The following is a 17,485-nucleotide window of genomic DNA, read 5'->3' on the forward strand; positions in this document are numbered from 1 at the left end:
AGGATCAGGGTTGTCACTTTATTGAGGCCGCTCCACTTCTAGGTCCAAAAGATCCTTTATACCCATAGGCAAACTGAAGCCAGGGTGGGCAAAGCCTGCTAAAAGGCCCCCAGATCTTTTTCATCGGGTCCTCTCGATGTTGCCGGGCCTCAGTGGCTCTCCCGACGGGAATCCGAAGGAGAAGGGCCTAAGAGAGCCAGAAGGTTGCGGACTACCGTTCCCAAGATGCGCCGGAAGCACTCGCGCATGCGCAGTCCGTGACCCAGTATGCAGTGCGGTGGGGGCGGAAGTAGCGGCCTCGCACGGGAGCCGGGCCTCTCTCGGATGTTATGGAGGAGGCAGCGGCGGGGCAGGGACGACGCGCACTTCACAAGCGCCCTGGGGGCCCGACCTGGAAGGAGACGTACCGGCAGGTGAGCGCGGTCTAGTTCGGGGAGCATCGCCCCTCCCGTCATGCCCCGCGGGCGCCCCTCCTCCTGCCGCCGACCCTACCTTGGCCTAGCCTCTAGGCCCCGCCCCATCCTGCCCACTCTCCTGGGCACCGCCTCTCGCCGCCTGATGCATGTGTGCATTGTTGGTGGCGCTGCCCTCGGGTCTAAGCCTTTGGGAAAATAGTTGGGAACGCTGCTATTCGAACTGGCCCGGAATACTTGTGAGGCCCAAGCTTGGCTCCTCTTCCAGACTAACCGTGGGTAGTGGGTAGGTGGTAGACTAGACTACCCAGGCAGTAGCCCTTCTCTTCATGTATTTCGTTTGCATTCCTTTTCCCCCCCCTTTCAGGGTTGTTGACATCGACCGTTAGTTTTGGTTGTCCGACTTGGATGCTTGTCTGTGCTCAGAGCTTATCCCCCTTCCCTGTTGCTTTTTTGCCTGCCCTTTGCCTTATTTCTTTGGATGTAATTAAATTGTTAACTAAATGAGTTTAGTTTTCTACTTATCCACTCTCTTGGGGCAGTCTCTTTCTCTGCCCTCTTAAGCAAAAAACCTCATTTCTAGTTTTCCTTTGCTTCCTTGTCATCATTTCTCTTCCCTTCTAATCTAAATCTATTCTGAATTTTATTTCCTAATTTTCTAAAGATTCTATCTTTATTCTCTCTGTAAACTCCATGAGATTACACTTTTAAAGTCCCTGGTTTGAGCTGCTCCTCCTAGCCATTTTCTGTCTCTGGCTCCATTTTTTTTTTCCTGTGCCTCACTCACTCTTAGAAATGTTATTTCATAGGCAAAGAATAAACAAAACTATCACTCTTTGCAGATGATATGAGATATATTTAGGGAATCCTAGAGAATCAAGTAAAAAACTACTTGAAATAATAAACAACTTTAGCAAAGTTGCAGGCTGTAAAATAAACCCACATAAATCATCGACATTTCTATATATTACCAATGAAGCCTAACAGCAAAAGATAGCAAGAGAAATTCCATTTAAAATTACTGTAGACATTATGAAATATTTAGGAGTCTACCTATGGAAACAAACCCAGGAACTATATGAATACAATTACAAAACACTTTTCACACAAATAAAGTCATATCTAAATAATTGGAAAAACATCAGTTGCTCTTGGGTAGGCTGAGCTAATATAATAAAAATGACAATTCTACCTAAGCTAATTTACTTATTCAGTGCCATACCAATCAAACTACCAAAAAATTATTTGATAACGTTAGAAAAAATAATAACAGGATTCATCTGGAATAACAAAAGGTCCAGAATAGAACTAATGAAAAGAAGTTGAGGGGAAGGCGGCCTAGCCATTGTATTATAAATTGTATTACAAAGCAGCAATCATCAAAACTGCTTGGTACTGGCTAAGAAATAGAGTGGTGGATGGGTGGAATGGGTTAAGTATGCAAGACATAGTAGTCAGTGATTATAGTAATCTACTATTTGATAAAATCAAAGACCCCAGCTTCTGGGATAAGACCCACTCTTTGACAAAAACTGCTGGGAAAACTGGAAAAGAGTATGACAGCAACTAGGCATAGATCTAAATCTCACACCGTATACCAAAATAAAGCCAAAATGGGTTCATGAGTTAGATATAAAGGCTGATACCATAAGTAAACTGGGAGGACAAGGAATAGTTTACCTATTAGATCTATGGAGAACAGAAGAATTCATGACCAAACAGGAGATAGAGAACATTTACGAAAAGCAAAATGGATGACTTGATTACATTAAATTGGAAAGTTTTTTTTCACAAACAAAAGCCAATGCAACCATGATTAGAAGGAAAGTAGAAAATTGGGAAAGAATTTTTGCAACTAGTATCTCTCATAAGGGCCTCATTTATATAGAGAATTAAGTCAAATTTATAAGAATACAAGTCATTCTCCAATTGATAAATAGTCAAAGGATATGAACAGGAAGTTGTCAGATGAAGAAATTAAAGCCATCTATTGTTGTATGAAAAAATGCTCTCATTCACTATTGATTAGAGAAATGCAAATCAAAACAACTCTGAGGTACCACATCACACCTCTCAGATTGGCCAACATGACAGAAGAGGAATATGATGAATGTCAGAGAAGATGTGGGAAAATTGGAACACTAACGCATTGTTGGTGGAGTTGTGAAATGATCCAACCACTCTGAAGAGGAATTTGGAACTATGCCCAAAGGGCTATAAAAATGTGCATACCCTTTGACCCAGCAATAGCACTTCTAGGGCTATATCCCAAAGAGATCAAACAAATGGGAAAAGGACCCACATGTACAAAAATATTTATAGCAGCTCTTTTTGTGGTGGGAAAGAATTGGAAGTGGAAGGGATGCCCATCAATTGGGGAATGGCTGAACAAGTTGTGGTATATGAATATAATGCAATACTATTGTGCTATAAGAAATGATGAGCAGGCAGACCTCAAAAAAACCTGGAAAGACCTGTATGGACTGATGCTGAGTGAAGTGAGCAGAACCAGGAGAACGTTGTACACAGTAACAGCCACATTGTGCAGTGACTAATGTTGATAGACTTAGTTCTCAGCAATGCAAGGATCTAAGACATCTCCAAAAGTCTCATGATGGAAAATGCTGTCCACATCCAAAGAAAGAACTATGGAGTTTGAATGCAGATCAAAGCGTACTATTTGCTATTTTTTTTTCTTCTGTTTTGTTGTTTCCTCTTTCTGGTGATTCCTCCTGTTGGTTCTAGTTCTTCCTTACAACATTACTAATGTGAAAATATGTTTAATAGGAATGTATATGTAGAGCCTATATCAGGGAGATGGTGAGAGAGGGGGAGAATAAATTAAAACTCAAAAGCTTATGGAAGTGATTGTTGATAAATCAAAATAAATTAATAATTAAAAAAAAGAAATATTATTTCATGAAGGACAGAAATGTTGGATGGAGGCCCTGTGCGTCCTCTCATGTAAGTGAGGCTTGCTTCTTCTCCACCCTAAAGTCAGGCCATTCTCCCCCCACCCCCTTTCCCCACAATTACCCTGCAGCTTGGTCCTAAGCTCTCAGGGGTTCTCGTGCAGGGAAGGGCCTGGGGCATCATTTGTCTGGCCTCTACTTTGTGTTGCTCATATTTTTGTATTTTGCACTCACTTATCTTTCTCCTCCCAGGGATGCTTTCAGAGAATGAAAAACAGCAGGGCCCGGCTCCTGGACAAGTATCGCCGAGTGGGAGTAGCTCCCCGAGGCCTCATGGCCCAGGAGGTGATGGAGGCAGAGTGGCTGACCTTGCAGTCCACCCACGAGAGCTTGGCCCAGAGGTGCAGCAGGACTTTTGCACAGGTCTGTCTGCCCACAGGTGGTGAGTGAGGGGTACGAGGGACTATCCTCCATCCTTTTCAGTATTTGGACAACTCTTGGGACAGAGACCAGGAGGTCTGGGAGCCCCTTATTTCTTTAGCATTAGTGGGGAAAAGGCTGGTGCACCAGGGCGCTATGAAAGGGCGGTCCTGAGGTCCCTCCTGCCCGCTCCCTCGAGGGGTCATGGCTACGCTGGGCCACAGCTTGGGATCCTTTGGAGGAGAAGAATACAAACCCACATGCTTCCTCTCCCTTGTAGGTGGAGGACCCTGAGGAACTTGCTGTCCTGGAGGACATCCAGCAGGAGCTGATGAGTCAAGGTGATTCTGGAATGTGGGCCTTGGATGCTCCAGCTCCCTTGCGGCAATTTGGCCACAAACCTGCCCCATGTGCTGGCACCTCCCCCTTGTCTCAGTGTTCACTAGCCTAGGCATCAGGAGGCCTGCATCCTAGGGCAGACGTGGCTGGCCAGTCTTGGGCAGATCCCTCCCCTCTCTGAGCTTGGGGGAATGCCCGAGGATCTGTTCCAGGGCTGGCCTGTGGGAGAGCGGTAAGCGTGGACTACAGGTGAGGAGACTGGGCCTGGGGCGAGAAGCCACTCCATACCAGTGTGCTCCAGATGGTGCTGACCTGAGAGAGCTTTGAAAGAAAAAGCGTGGGCCAGGGTGTCTTCCATGTAACCATGGCATCTGAGAGCAGAGCAGACTTTCTGCCACTCTCCCACATGATGAGGTGGGCCAGACCACTGGACCTAGAGCCAGGGAGGCTTGAGTTCTAATCCTGCCCCACACATGGTAGCTGGGGAACTGTGGGCAAGTCCCTTCGGTGTCCTAGTCCATAAAAGGGGAGTTGAAGTCTGGTGAGGATCCAATGGTGTCCTATGTCAGTGTTGATAAGAATGCACACACCCAGTGTTTCGCAAGCCTTAGGTCTTTATACACATGGATTGCTACTTTTGCTGGTGTGAATGTGTTCTAGACTCCCCTCCACAGCCCTCAGGCTGACTACGTGCCCCTCCCTGGCTCTCTCCCTCTCTTTATAACTGTCTTGTATTCATCTGAATCTCCCTGTACTATGTCCATGAGTGTGTGTGTGGGGGGAGTGGTACGGATCAGTACATACACACACACTCACACACACACCCATGTGGCTCCCACTTTGAGAGGAGGAAGGACTGTTACCCTCGGTGTATTTATACTCTGAGTGCCTGGTACCGAGTATGTATTTTCTGTCCAGGCTGGCTCAGGGCCACTGGGGGGCTCTGTTGCTCTCATGGCAGGGTTTTAGGGTCTCAAAGCGTGGGTCTGGGGCCTCTCCCTAAGCCATCTGTGTGTGCCCCTGCTGTGTTATTCCTCCATGCCTTCCCACACAGAGGCCTGGGCGCCAGGAGTACTGGCCATCCTGTCCTCCCACGGCCCCATAAGCTCTTGTGGTCCTGTCCTTCAGAGTTCCTTGTGCTATTACAGCTTGATTGTGCCCTTTGCCCCTCTCTATGATGCTCATCTTTCATTCTCGGCCTGGGGACAGCAGCAGCAGTAAAATATTTGCATGGGTCTTTGCTATAGGAAAAGCTGTGGTCCATAAAGGAGGTTGGCAGTGTCTCAGTGTGGTCTAGTCTGCTCTCTGCCTCCTTTTTAGCCCTGCCCAGCTTGTGGTCCCCTTGTTCTGGGTCCCAGAAATACATATGATGGGTTAACAGTAGGATGTCCATTCAAATGCAGGTTGAATATCTACACACACACTCACACACACACACCCATGTGGCTCCCACATGGTATTCTTCATCCATTTGGTGTTCCTTGTGTGGATGGAAAATCTGAACTCCTTCAAGTGATGCCAGATGTCTTCCAGGAGGCTCTGTAATGCCTTGGGCTTCATGCAACACCCCCAGTGTCATCAGCAAACAAGTGTCCCTTGCCCCCTGGGAAGCCATCCCTCCTTGAGCCAGATGGTGACGAGCACCTTTGAGGAGAGTCCACCTCCTCATTTTTGTGCCTTATTATTGGGTGGGGGGATGAACGGGTATTTCCATTGTTTCCTCTTCCAAAGAGTCTTGAATGATCTTGACGTGTGGGTGGGAGCACCTTGGGAGAAGAGCCATTGAACAAGCCCAGGGAAGTCATTGTGAGTCGCAGACGTTGTCCATTGTGGTCTGGCACTTGCTGAAGCCTCCTGACCAGTGCCTTGGGTTAGTTGACTCTAGGTGACACCATTGGCACCTTTTCCATGCTCCGGCATCTTCCTCTCTTCCAGATACCTTGTGTCCAGGCATCTCAAAGCTCACCTTCACACTTGTGCAGATCCCCCCACAAGAATCTGCTCTGAGACCCCAAGATGTTTTCCTGCCTTTGTTCTCTTGGGTGCCCCTCCTGTCTCCTCTGCAGGAGCATCTAGGCAGACAAGATTAGGTAGGGTCTAGCAGCCCTGGGTGGGGGAAGCAGGGCTTTCTCCATCTTTTCCTTTCTGTTTTCTTTCTTTTCTCGTCCCGCATTTTCGTCCTTGAGCACCCACGGGTTGGCCTTGCTAACCCTCTGCTGCTTCACAAGGTGGCACTCCTCATAGTCCCTAACTGATAAATTGTCAAAGGGTAGGAACAAGCCATTCTTGAGAGAAGAAATTCAAACTTCAAAAGAGCCATATGAAGAAATGCTCCAGATCACTCAAGGAGAATGGCAGAGGCTGGAAGAATTTGTTCATGAAGTGTTGATGGAGCTGTGGCCTGGCCTAGCCATCCTGGAGACGCTGAGAACTACAGCCAGAAGTCACTCAGCTGGGCACCCCCTATGGAACCATCCTATACCACAAAGATATAGAAGCAAGAAGAAAAGGATCCACATGTACAATGTGTATGGCAGCTCTTTTTGTGGTGGCACCAGACTGGGAGCTAAGGGGGTGATCATAGTGGCAAATGGCTGAATAGATTCCTGTAGGTGAACTGAACGGAGCCTTAACAGGCTGCAAAAAGTGATGAAGGCGATGGCGTCAGAGAAACCCCCAGAGATCTCTGTGACGTGATGCCAAGTGAAGTGAGCAGAACCAGAACAACCAAACTGGAAAGCCTCAGAATTCTGATGAATGCAGCAGCCAGGCAAGATTCCTTCCAGAGGATCAGTGATCAGGATGTTGGAAGGCACCCTTTTCTGGACGTGGTTTGACTGTGTGGTACAAGAGATTTTTTTTTTTTGCAGGGGCAGGGGGGAGGGATTGGGAGCCTAGGAATTAAATGCTTGCCCCTCATCTAGCACCATATCCCAATAAGGGTTTTCAGTGAGTTTCTATTCTGTTTAGTTTGCCAGAAGCAATCTAGCCCATTCTCCTGCTCAGTTCTGGGCTAGGTCACTAGCTGTAGCCATCTGTCATTTAAGTATCACTGGGCTCACCAGACAGTGGCTGGTTCAGTGGCACAACCTTATTTGGGCATGTGGTGTTTCCTGTGTGGCATGCTAGCTTCATCCCGGTCTTTGGAAGCATGTACATTGTTGGTAGCTTGAGTTCAGTTTGCTCACCATGATGGTCTGCAAAGGGATATCTCTGTATTTGGACAGGACATTGTGACAGTGGGCACACGCACCGGGGGAGCACTCACTTCCCTCTCTGATGTCTCCCCTGCTTCTGTCGCTGTTCCGTGGTTTCATCTTTTGGATTCATGGGAGCACGGGAGCATGATCTTGCCATTTCTGGGCTGGAACCTTGTTGGAAATCGTTCCTTACAGCTGAGATTGCTCCACCGCATCTGGCATTTCTGTGGAATCATGGATCACACTTGGGTCTGGACTGGCAGTTACTCTCACTTCTGGGGACAATCACCTCTGAAGGGCTGAGGGCTCCTTTCTCGTTTTCATCAAACATACCTGAGATGCCTCTGTACATGAAGCCTCTAAAGTCTGGATAGAGGTGAGAACAAGTACTTGGGCCTAGGGGTGCTGATGTTGGCTTGGTCATCTTTGGCAATATTATGGTCATTTATTTTTGACTGAAGCTTATGTCATTGGTACAGGAAACAATCCCTTCCACCAATGCAAATGGTCCCTCTAGTCTGAAATATAGAACCGGAAGAAGCTTGCCATGACTTTTCCCTCCCCAAGGTAGCCGGTATGGTTGAGATGCCAAACAGACCTCTGCGTGCTGTGCTGCTGCTTGGCTTGGCTTGTCTCTCGGGATGGGCCATGGTCATATTCATTCCTTTAGAATCTTCCCTCCTTTGAGAAACCATGTAAATCGTAAATGGCTGCCTCGGGATGGATTGCTCTTTTATCCTTTGGGTTAGAGTCAGGCATTGTCCCAAACTTTATCTGTTCACCTGCTGTTGCTACCTCCTGATTTCCTCACTGATAGAACTGTCCTAGAAACAGCCAACAGTGTTCCACTTCATGTCTCTAGTTGTCATGCTCCCTGTTTGGTCCCCAAATGCCCACAGGACGAGATGATTTTGTTGGGTCTCACCCCAACCTCATGGGGCTCTTTTGTGAAGTCGGACTGTTTCTAACTGTTCATCTGTTCTGGAATACCACAAATCACGAGTGCGCGAGACTCTCTGTCTGGCAAGGAAAGCGAGTGTTTGCCAGCCAAGGTTCCTGGCCTCATCTGACCCAGGCCCTGCTCGTTGGGTCAGGAGCCTTTTTCATCTTTCAGTTTGCTTTCGTTGCCAGTCAGTGACCAGACAAGCTGTGTCTGAATTGATGCCCACAGGGACACAAAATCATTATAAAAACTGAGATTTACGGAGAGGTTTTTAAAAAACTTTTTTTCCATCCAGGGAAGATATTTGCTGCCCTTTTGTCATCTATGAGGCCAGTTCCTTGAGGACTTTGTTTTGTTTTTATATTCCTGTGGCTTAGCACAGGGCCTGGTATATGGTAAGTGCTTGATCACTGCTCTTTACCATGGAAATAGCCATTCCCTTAAGAATCCAGATACAGAAAAGCGAGATTTTTGGTAAGGCTGGTCAGGGAAAATACTGCCTTTGGCTTTTCCAACCAGTAAAATATTATAGGAACACTTCATTACCATGCTCTTTATGACCTAGGAGTAGAGCTGGGGTCCCACACTAAGAACTAGGTGGCTTCAGTGCCTGCCTGTCAGAGAACTTAAAAGAAAATAGATTTAATATTGACCATTAATACAGCTCATTGAATGTGTTTTTAAATTTCAGTCTACAAAATCTCGTCTCAGTCCCTCCCTCTCAAGTCTCTGTCAGGATTCTTTGTCCTCTCATAACTTACTTTTCCTTTTAAATGGCCTTTGTTTTGTATCTATTTTATTCTTCTGGTTTTGCCTTCTCCCCTTTTAAACATTTTTTCCAGATTACTTGTAGGTCTTAATTACATTACAGTAGTCTGTTATGTGAACGTAGCATATTTTAATCTAACACGGCCCCCCGCCCCCCACCCCCGCTTACTGGGGGCATTTAGTTTGTTTTGCAGTCCCATATAATGTTGCTATGGAAATATGACTGAGCTTTAGAGGACTCTCCAGGCATTTCCCAACCATGGGGTTACTGGGTCCAAGAGGGCGCTTCTTTTTATAGAGTCCTCCATGCTGCCAGATTATCTTTGCACGATGACTGAACGTGTCTGATTTTCCACAGCCCTACCAGCATTGCGTCTAATTGCTTTTTTCTGTAGCACACGCAGCCTGGCTGTGGGATGAGGTTTCCCAGTTGTGTTCCTCCTGTCCCTGGACACTTGGAGGTTTCCTCATTGCCATTTTTCTGTGCCAGGGGAAGAGAATGTTGGTTTTGCCCTGAGTGACATAGCTTTCCTTTCCCTTCCAGAACAAGCCTTCATTGAGGAATATGAAAGGAGTTTGTGGTTTGACGACAGGTGCCTCTGGGCGCTGTTGGAGGGGCTGCAGACAGATGGGCTCATCTGTCCAGTGTGTTCAAGGTAAGAGCTTCAGTCTTTGGGGGCAGCTTTGAGTTGGGGCCATTGAGATTTCAAACCAAAGGTGGTTTTTCTAGCTGGCTTCTGAGAATGGGTCTGCTTTTAGGTACAACCTGACTGTGGTAAGAGGCACAGTCCTGTGTCAGTGTGGCCTCCGTCTCTCGTCTCAGGTGAGTTGTCCCCTCTTGCTGTCCCTTAGACATTGTACAATTGCCTGTTTATAGTGAGGCAGCGCGCATTAAGTGCTGACTGTGTGTGGAGCACTGAAGAGCCCCTGCCTTCTAGGATTGTGTTCTAAAGCAGGAAGACAAATAGGAAGGGGAAGAGCACAGGTGTCTGGAGCAGGGCTGTGGTCCTAAAAGGGGCCGTCCACTCAGAGGGAGGGGCCTCCAGGAGAACCACGGGGGTGGGGGTGGGGGTATTACTTTCCTTCACCATGTTCCCCCTCAGGCTCCAGAGCTGACAGAACAGATCTTCCGGGCCCTCTTAGAGGAAAGTGTGAACAGACACAGTGAGTTCTGTGCCCACAGGCCTGAGTTTTCTGTCACCAGCGGAACAGAAGAAAATGCCAGTCTTCTCCTGAGCTGTGTGGTAGGCTTAGCGCACATTCAGCGCACTGGAGCCTTCTGGCTCCTGAGGGAGGCTCGGTGGGGCTGCTTCTGTCTGATGTACTGCATTGCCCTTTGACCCTGAATCCTTCATCATCAGATGCCAGGAAGCTGATTGCCTTTTAGCAGGCAGAAAGGGAAACCATAAAATCTGCACATGTAACTAAGAAGGGAGACAAGGCCAGGGCAGTTCCTGGGAGAAGAGCTAGAGTTGTCAGTGGACCGCCAGCTTAGAGTGAGTCAGTATCTAAGAGAACAGCCTGTGTATGGGAGGGGTGGGGAGCATCACCATGTCAGAGGCCTTCAGGCCAACCCACACATAAGGATCCCTTTGACCACCTGACCTCAAAAGGGTCAGCCTACATGCTTAAAGACTCCTGGTGAGGACAGGCGCTGGTGTGCTGGGCTGCCTGGTGAAGTAGTGAGCTGCCCCTCCTCATTATTAGAGGCCTGAGAGGAGAAGCCCTAGTCAGAAAGGCTGCTCAGGACAAGGCAGTGAGCCTGCCGGCCACACAGGGTTAGCATCCCCCCCCTGCCCCCTTCCTGGTGTCTCCCTGCCACCGCCCCCCACCTGGTCCTGCTGTGGCCCTCCATAGTTACAGATTGTTCTCTTCTGTGTACAGGTGTGCGACACTTGGATGGTTCTTCTCTGATGGCCTCTGGAGGATGTCCTCCTCGTGGAGCGAGGGGTCATGTTTCTATGGATAATTCTATTTATTCCTGGGTATGGGGAGGGGACTGAGGGGAGCCAGGACTGACATTGGACGCTGGAGGGGCCCAAGTGTTTTATTTCTCATCATTCTGTGGTGGTGTACAAAAATGCACATGGAGCAAGGAAATAAAAGGGTTAGGGAACATGATCTACGTCTGACAGCATTCTACCGCGCTTTCTTCATGATAGCTTCTACATAACTTCTCTTTGAAGGGCAGGGTCTCGCAGCGTCAGGCCTCCCCTACTGACACTTGACAAACCCTTTCAGATCTTCCAGAAAGCTGATGTACTCCTGGTGTTCTAAGGCTGTGCTGAGCTCGATCAGTTCATCTGCAAATGTGTTGTCCACCCCTCGGTCAGCCAGGAAGTCCATCAAGTGGTCATACAGGGCCTGGAACAAGACAGGTCTTGGTGGCCTGCTCCTCTGGGCCAACTGGGTTCTTCTGTATAGGCTGGGCAAAGTGCCTGGCCACACCTCCAAGGAGGTAGAGCCCAACCCTGCAGACACTGACCCTTGATTTTTGTCCAGGTCATTCTTACCTTCAGCTGGTTCCCCCCCTACGTCACCAGATAAAAGAATAAGGAACTCAGAGGCAAACCCCAAACTAGGCACGGAGGTGTCTCAAACTTGAAGTGCAGAGACCAAGTCCTGTTTTCAGGGAGGATAGGGGGAGACAAGCCAGGAAGAGGTGAAGCCTCCTGATGAGGGCCACCAGGCCTGCAGAGGGGAAAGCTGGCCCTCTGGGCCCACGAGACCTCCCTTTAAGGTTCTTGTTCCTAGCGCTCTAACCCTAGGCCTTTGCTACTACAGTGGGGCTTTAGGCATCCTCAGAGGTGCTCGGCCACCGTTCTCTCTGCCTGGGGGCTCAGAGCTAACAGAAGGACATTCTAGGCCCTAGAATACAAGTCCCCAGAACAGGAAGGCTGTGACAGTGGGGCACTTGTCTAAGCTCTTAGTGAGTGGGGGAGGGGACATGGCCAAAGCACCCCACTCTGGCTAAGATCCCCCGTACCTACCCAGTCCAGGGAATCCGTGTTGAGTGTGTAGTTTGTATCCTTCCAGTCAGATTCGCTGGTGGGCTGAAAGCTAACTTCCCGGATGGAGAAAATGTCACTCTCATCCTCTTCCTCCTGTCCAACCTAAAAAGTTTTCAGAAAAGAATGGGGGCTGGGTGCTAGCCAAGGGCCTGGGGCTGTGGAAAGAGTTCCTTGTTTGGAGTCATGAGGCCTAGGCTTGAGAAGCCAATTAATTGGTCTCTCTGAGCCTCACCTTCCCAACTATGAAACGGGGGTGACACTGCCAGGACCACCACCTTGCTGCTGGTTTACCCTAGCCAAGTGACTCAGGGACTGACCTCAGCATTTCCCACCCAACCTTGCCTTGCCCCTCCCCACAGAGGCCACAAGGAGATGGAGGGAGCAGGCCCTGCCCCACGGGAAACCATCCCCCCCACCCCCGGTTCTACCTCGTCCTCTGGATAGTGGCAGTCCAACACAAGGGCCTTCTTGGTATCGTCCTTCACAACCTCCACCACGAAGTTTGGGGTTGATGTAAGTTCAGGCTGGACCCGAGGAGAAGTCAGTTAGCCAGGGTTCTATTGGCCCAGGGCCCAGCTCCCTCCCCACCAAGGCCTGATAGGGTCACTCCCTGTCAATGGCTTCTCTTCAGCACCTGCCAATTACTTCCAGGACCAAATATGACCCTGTCCTCTGACACCTGGTACCTTCCAAAATGGCATTCCAATCTGCTTGCCAACATGACCCCCTTTCTTACACATTCCCTTCTTGGCTGTCGCGGTTTCTCAGACTTAGTGCTCCATCTCCTGCCCACACTGTGGACCCTGGGAATGTGGCTCATGCTGGAATGGGGCCCTCTCTTGCCTCAATTACCCTGCATTGATCTGTTTCAGGAGGATCTGCACACAGTATCCACCACAACTGAATTAACCTGGTGGACCCTGACAAGCTGGGGTGTGAAAGGCTCCCATACCCTCATGTGCTCAGTGCCCAAATGTACTCTTGGAAGGGGGCGCTGAAGCCCCAGGCTGAGCTCACCTCTTGCTGTTCATGGGCTTTCTGTCCCTCTGGTGGTTCGTCATCAAATGTCGGTGGGATACTGTTGTTAATATTGAATGTGACTGTAATCCTGAAGCAGAAAAAGAAATCAAGTGGGTCCCGTATCTGTTGCGATCCCCTCCTCCGCCCCTTCCCCACAGGGCACACCAGCAGCCTCTCCAGGCCAAGGGAGTTCGTGTCCCGTGACCCAACAACATGGTTTTTGTAAGGGATGGAAGTAGAAGCCCAAAGCAGCGCTGCTGCGTTTCAGGGGCCTATTCCCCCCCCCCCCGCCACCATCATCCTTCCATGGCTAGTTTCTCAAGCTTGGCCCTTTCCCTACCACCATCAGGAGGGACAGCATGTTTTAGGGGTGGTCCCTCTTTGGACACCTTTCTCCCCAACTCCCCTCAAACACCCACCTGAAAGGACCATTGTATAGGGCTGTTCCAGTGACTCAGGAGTGTGGGATTTAGTGATGACACACAAGTTCTACCTACCATCTGATGTCCGCTAAGGTCCCCTTTTCCAGCTCTCAGTCTGTGGTCATAGGACCAGCAGTGAGTGCCCGGGGCATACCAACAGTCCCTCCCAGTCCAGGCCAGACTCACCTCTCGCCAGCTAATCTCCGGACTAACTTGGCTTCTGTCCCTTGCACACCCAGTTCCCAATCCCCAGACATCTTGGGGAGGGATTTGTGTTTCTGGATTTTCCTCTCCTCTTTAATTTCATCTGTCAGGAATTTGGCAAAGGCCTTGTCCCCTGAAATAAAAATGGAGATACGGGAATGCCATCGTTTAAACTCTTATCATGGGTTCGTGTTAAAGACAGATGCAGAGACCCTTGGCACGGCCAGCCTCGACTAAAACTCTCACTTTTCTCATGGACTTCAAGGTTGAGTTGGGTGGGGAGGCCTGAGACCATCATGATGCCAGTATGGCCACATACCTCCTGGCTGCCTCCCCCATCTACCTCTCTAACACAGGGGGTGGGAGGTATGGGCAGGGCCTCAGTTCCCTCTCCCCAACAGCTGTGAACATGAATCTGGAGTCAAGGCTAGCCAGGAATAAATGACAGACAAGGAACAGGTGCCCTCAGTGCCTCTGCAGGAGTCCTTCCTGACTGAGCCCAGCTCCTGAGTCCCGGCACGGTCCCTTCCCAAGAAGAAGGAAGCTCCCCAAGGGCAGGGCCTGTTTCCTCCTGACTAAATGCCCATTTAGTGCCAAGATGAAAATGTAACAGTCCCTGGACTCGATCAAATGAGGGAACCAGACTGACACAAACATAGGGCATTTATCATATAGCGATGGTGGGCAGGAAGACTCGGGAATCAGCCCCTTGAGGGGGAGGCATTGGAAGCTAGGTGCAAATCCAGAAGGCGCTGAGCCGCCGAGATAGCCTGAGCCTGCAGAGCACAGCAGACCTCAGGATGGACCCCAAAGCAGGGGTGGAAGGGAAATGGACCAAAATCTGGAGTCCAGTGCAGGCTAAGAGGGGGAGTCACAAGCTAATAGTCTGGCAATTCATGTTGCAGGTGAAAATGATTTGCTTCTCTGGATGCCGGGTTTAATGGGCGCCAAATGACAGAATCAGTGTGGGGGAAAATGGAAGTTTTTTACTGGAAATGTCAAGTGTAATGATATTGTTCTGAATCTCTCTTTTCTTCTGAATCTTGCTACCTGTACTGGGGAAATCATTTACATTTTTTTCTATGTGAGATTGCCAAGTTATCCTCTATCTCCACAGTGGTGAAATACGTAACCTTCCATTCACCCCCCTCTGATTTGGCTCACAGGTGGCATTTTTCATGTCAACAATGTGGTAAAATCTGCTCTGAGACGGCAGTCTACCCTAGGCATCTGCTAGACCACTTTCCAACGTTCACAGTGAATTTGTCCATCTTTCCTGAGTAGTTTGTGTTAAGGATTTATCCACTACTGGATAGCTGCGCACACTACCTGAACAGGCACATCTAAGAAGAACCTGGCCTATTTGTTTTCTTGAGCAATTTTGGGTCAGATGTCCCAGTGTCTCAATAAGAGGCAAGGTCCAGGGAGACAAGACCTAATTACTGTGGACGAGTCATTTCACCTCTGCTAGGTTAAGGATGAGATGCCAACCTGCAATGGTGCTGCTAGTTCCCTCATCCTTCACCCTGCAGCTCCCCCAGCCCCGCCCAGGGTGAGGGGGGAAGGGTATTACATGTCCTAGAAGGTGGCAAGAGAGGAAGGTCACTGATCCAGCTTCTGCTTTAAGACTGCCCACTTTAAGGCACTCCTCCTTTGTCACTTCCTCACATGGCTGCTCCTGGCCCTGCCCATTTCTTCCAGTTAAAGGACCCCAATTCCTTCAGCCATCAGTGTGTGTCCTTCACTGCCATGACTGCCCTCCGCAAGACACTTCAGCTCACCAAGGCCCTTCCTAAGGTGAGCAGCTAGTTAGAGGCACCAGGTAGGTTCAGCCAGGACAAGAGAAGACTAGAAAGGAATGTACTAACTTAAGCCTTCCTGTGCCTGACTGTTGTGGCCCAAGATACAGACCACAGCAGCCATAAGTGGGGGGCAGGCGGAGGGGTGGTGGCAGGAGAAAAGGCCACCGTGGGAGGGAGGACAGAGTCGTGACAGGGGTCAGGGTGGCTAACTCTGGCCCTTCCCACCCCCCACCCAAACATCTAAGTCACTTCAAGTTCTTTAAAGGGGTGCTAGGTGGGCCAGTGGATAGAGCTCCAGCCTTGAAGTCAGGAGGACCTGAGTTCAAATCCAGCCTCAGACCCTTGACACTTACTAGCTGTGTGACTCTGGGCAAGTCACTTAACCCGGGATTGTCTCACCAAAAAGAAAAAAAACAAGTTCTTTAAAGAAAAAAGAGACACAACCCCTCCACCCCCCCCCAAGTCTCTGGTAAAGATGCATATGTTGCTGCATGTTGTCATTTACTGCCAACTGAGGTCCCAGGAAGTGGGACGGTGGGGCTTCAGCCCCAGTGCCTCCTGGCAGCTGCCCCAGGAGGACTTCTTACCCCATAGCCCATTGGGCCTGGAGCCAGGAAGACCTGTCTTCAAATCCAGCCTCAGACACTTACTTGCTAGGTGACCCTGGGTAAGTCCCTTCACTGCCCGCTGCCTGTATAGTTTCCCTAACTGTAATATGGGGAATAGCCCCTTACCTCCCAAGGTTGTGGAGGGGCTCAATAATGAGATATTTGTAAAGTGCACAATGCCTGGCACATAGTAGGCATGTAATAAATGTTTCTTCCTTTCCCCTTCCCTCTCTGACTACCCATCAACTACCGATGCCAAAATCTCACATTAATCAATTAGAATCTCTGATTCTATCAGCTTCTGCTGCCTCTCCACAGAAATATTATCTGGTCATTGACTAAACAACTTAACGATGTAACAATAAAAACAAAAACAAATAAGAACTTAACAATGTATAGGATCCTAGTATTCACTAGGGAAATGTGGTCACCAACCCACTCTCCACCAATGAAGGGGTTTTTCCTCAACATTTCTCTTCAAGTTAATTTAAGAAAGAGGTTCAAGGCAGTAGCAGTGTCCAGAGTCTATGGGAGCTACCATCACGTGGGTAGACTCTCGGGGCGCCAATTCCAAAGGCTGCTCGCTGAGGAAAGCGCTAGTGCCAGATGCCCCAGTGCACTATGGATAGTCCTGGCTCTAATGGTCATTGATTTGCTTTAGATCAGACAGTCTGGTGTGATTAGTAAGAAACCACAGAATTAGTGAAGTCCAGAGGAGAGGGAGGAGACGGGGGAGGGGGCGAGAGACAGAGCCAGGATGGCCGGGCAGTGGGAAGGCGAGGAAGCTGCGGGGACCCCCACAGCAAGAGTTCCTCCTGAGAACAGGTCTGGGGGTTAGGGTCAGAGCCACGTGGGGCTTGCTCCCTCCGTACCCACGACCACGACTCTCACGGTCAGCGCCGCGCACCGGTCTCTCCGTCAAGGGGAGGAGGAGCCCCAGTTTCAAACCCAGCCCCTCCCAGTCTGCATAATCAGCGCCCCAGACGCGACCTGACCGCCTTTGAGGGGTGCGGGGCCACGTGCGCACCCCGCGAGGTCGGCGTGGGAACCCCTCCCCGGGTCCCAACCGCGCGCACTCACCCTCGGTGTGGAGCCCCCCGCATGTGCACGAGCACAGGCCGGGCGCGCTCCGAGGCGGCTGTAGGAGGCGGGGACGCGCGGGTCCCGACCCGCTGGCGATTCCTCCTCCCAGGAGGCTTCCGAAGGCGCGGGTGGCGGTGGCCACGGCGGGGCGGAGCGTCGGGAGGGCGGCGGGGCGCAGGGCCCGGGCCACGGGGCGCAGCAGCAGGGGAAGCAGCAGCGGGGCCATGACCGAGACACGCGGAGGGGTCTGGAAGCAACCACGGCGACCGGAAGGACAGCTGAGAGCGCAGAACACGCCGGGAAGTGCCCAGGCCGGAAGGGCACAAGGTCACCCCGCCCC

General features: G+C 50.0%; 2 protein-coding genes across 6 annotated transcripts; one reads left to right on the forward strand and one right to left on the reverse strand.

Annotated features, from left to right (window-relative positions):
• The first annotated feature begins 230 nt into the window (after window positions 1-230).
• Window positions 231-11,116, forward strand: RPAIN (RPA interacting protein). 5 transcript variants are annotated; one of them, XM_020964706.2, is made up of 7 exons: window positions 231-413; window positions 3,578-3,748; window positions 4,026-4,086; window positions 9,540-9,651; window positions 9,755-9,818; window positions 10,099-10,239; window positions 10,880-11,116. In XM_020964706.2, exons 1-7 carry the CDS (start codon window positions 330-332, stop codon window positions 10,907-10,909), a joined length of 663 nt encoding a protein of 220 aa, XP_020820365.1. In that variant the 5' UTR covers window positions 231-329; the 3' UTR covers window positions 10,910-11,116. The 5 variants fall into 5 exon arrangements, with proteins under 5 accessions (XP_020820365.1, XP_078003479.1, XP_020820363.1 ...); XM_020964704.2 differs by lacking the exon at window positions 231-413 and adding an exon at window positions 532-688; XM_020964705.2 differs by lacking the exon at window positions 231-413 and adding an exon at window positions 533-652.
• On the reverse strand, window positions 11,025-17,463 carry C1QBP (complement C1q binding protein). The gene is made up of 6 exons (XM_020964703.2): window positions 17,143-17,463; window positions 13,635-13,785; window positions 13,024-13,114; window positions 12,435-12,530; window positions 11,986-12,108; window positions 11,025-11,359 (listed from the first exon to the last, which is right to left on the reverse strand). The coding sequence occupies exons 1-6, from the start codon at window positions 17,369-17,371 to the stop codon at window positions 11,210-11,212; spliced, it is 840 nt and encodes a 279-aa protein (XP_020820362.1). The 5' UTR covers window positions 17,372-17,463; the 3' UTR covers window positions 11,025-11,209.
• Window positions 17,464-17,485: the final 22 nt, after the last annotated feature.

The sequence above is a fragment of the Phascolarctos cinereus genome, unplaced genomic scaffold (assembly GCF_003287225.1).
Source record: "Phascolarctos cinereus isolate Bilbo 61053 unplaced genomic scaffold, phaCin_HiC Scaffold_7;HRSCAF=346, whole genome shotgun sequence".
NCBI classification, from domain to species: domain Eukaryota; kingdom Metazoa; phylum Chordata; class Mammalia; order Diprotodontia; family Phascolarctidae; genus Phascolarctos; species Phascolarctos cinereus.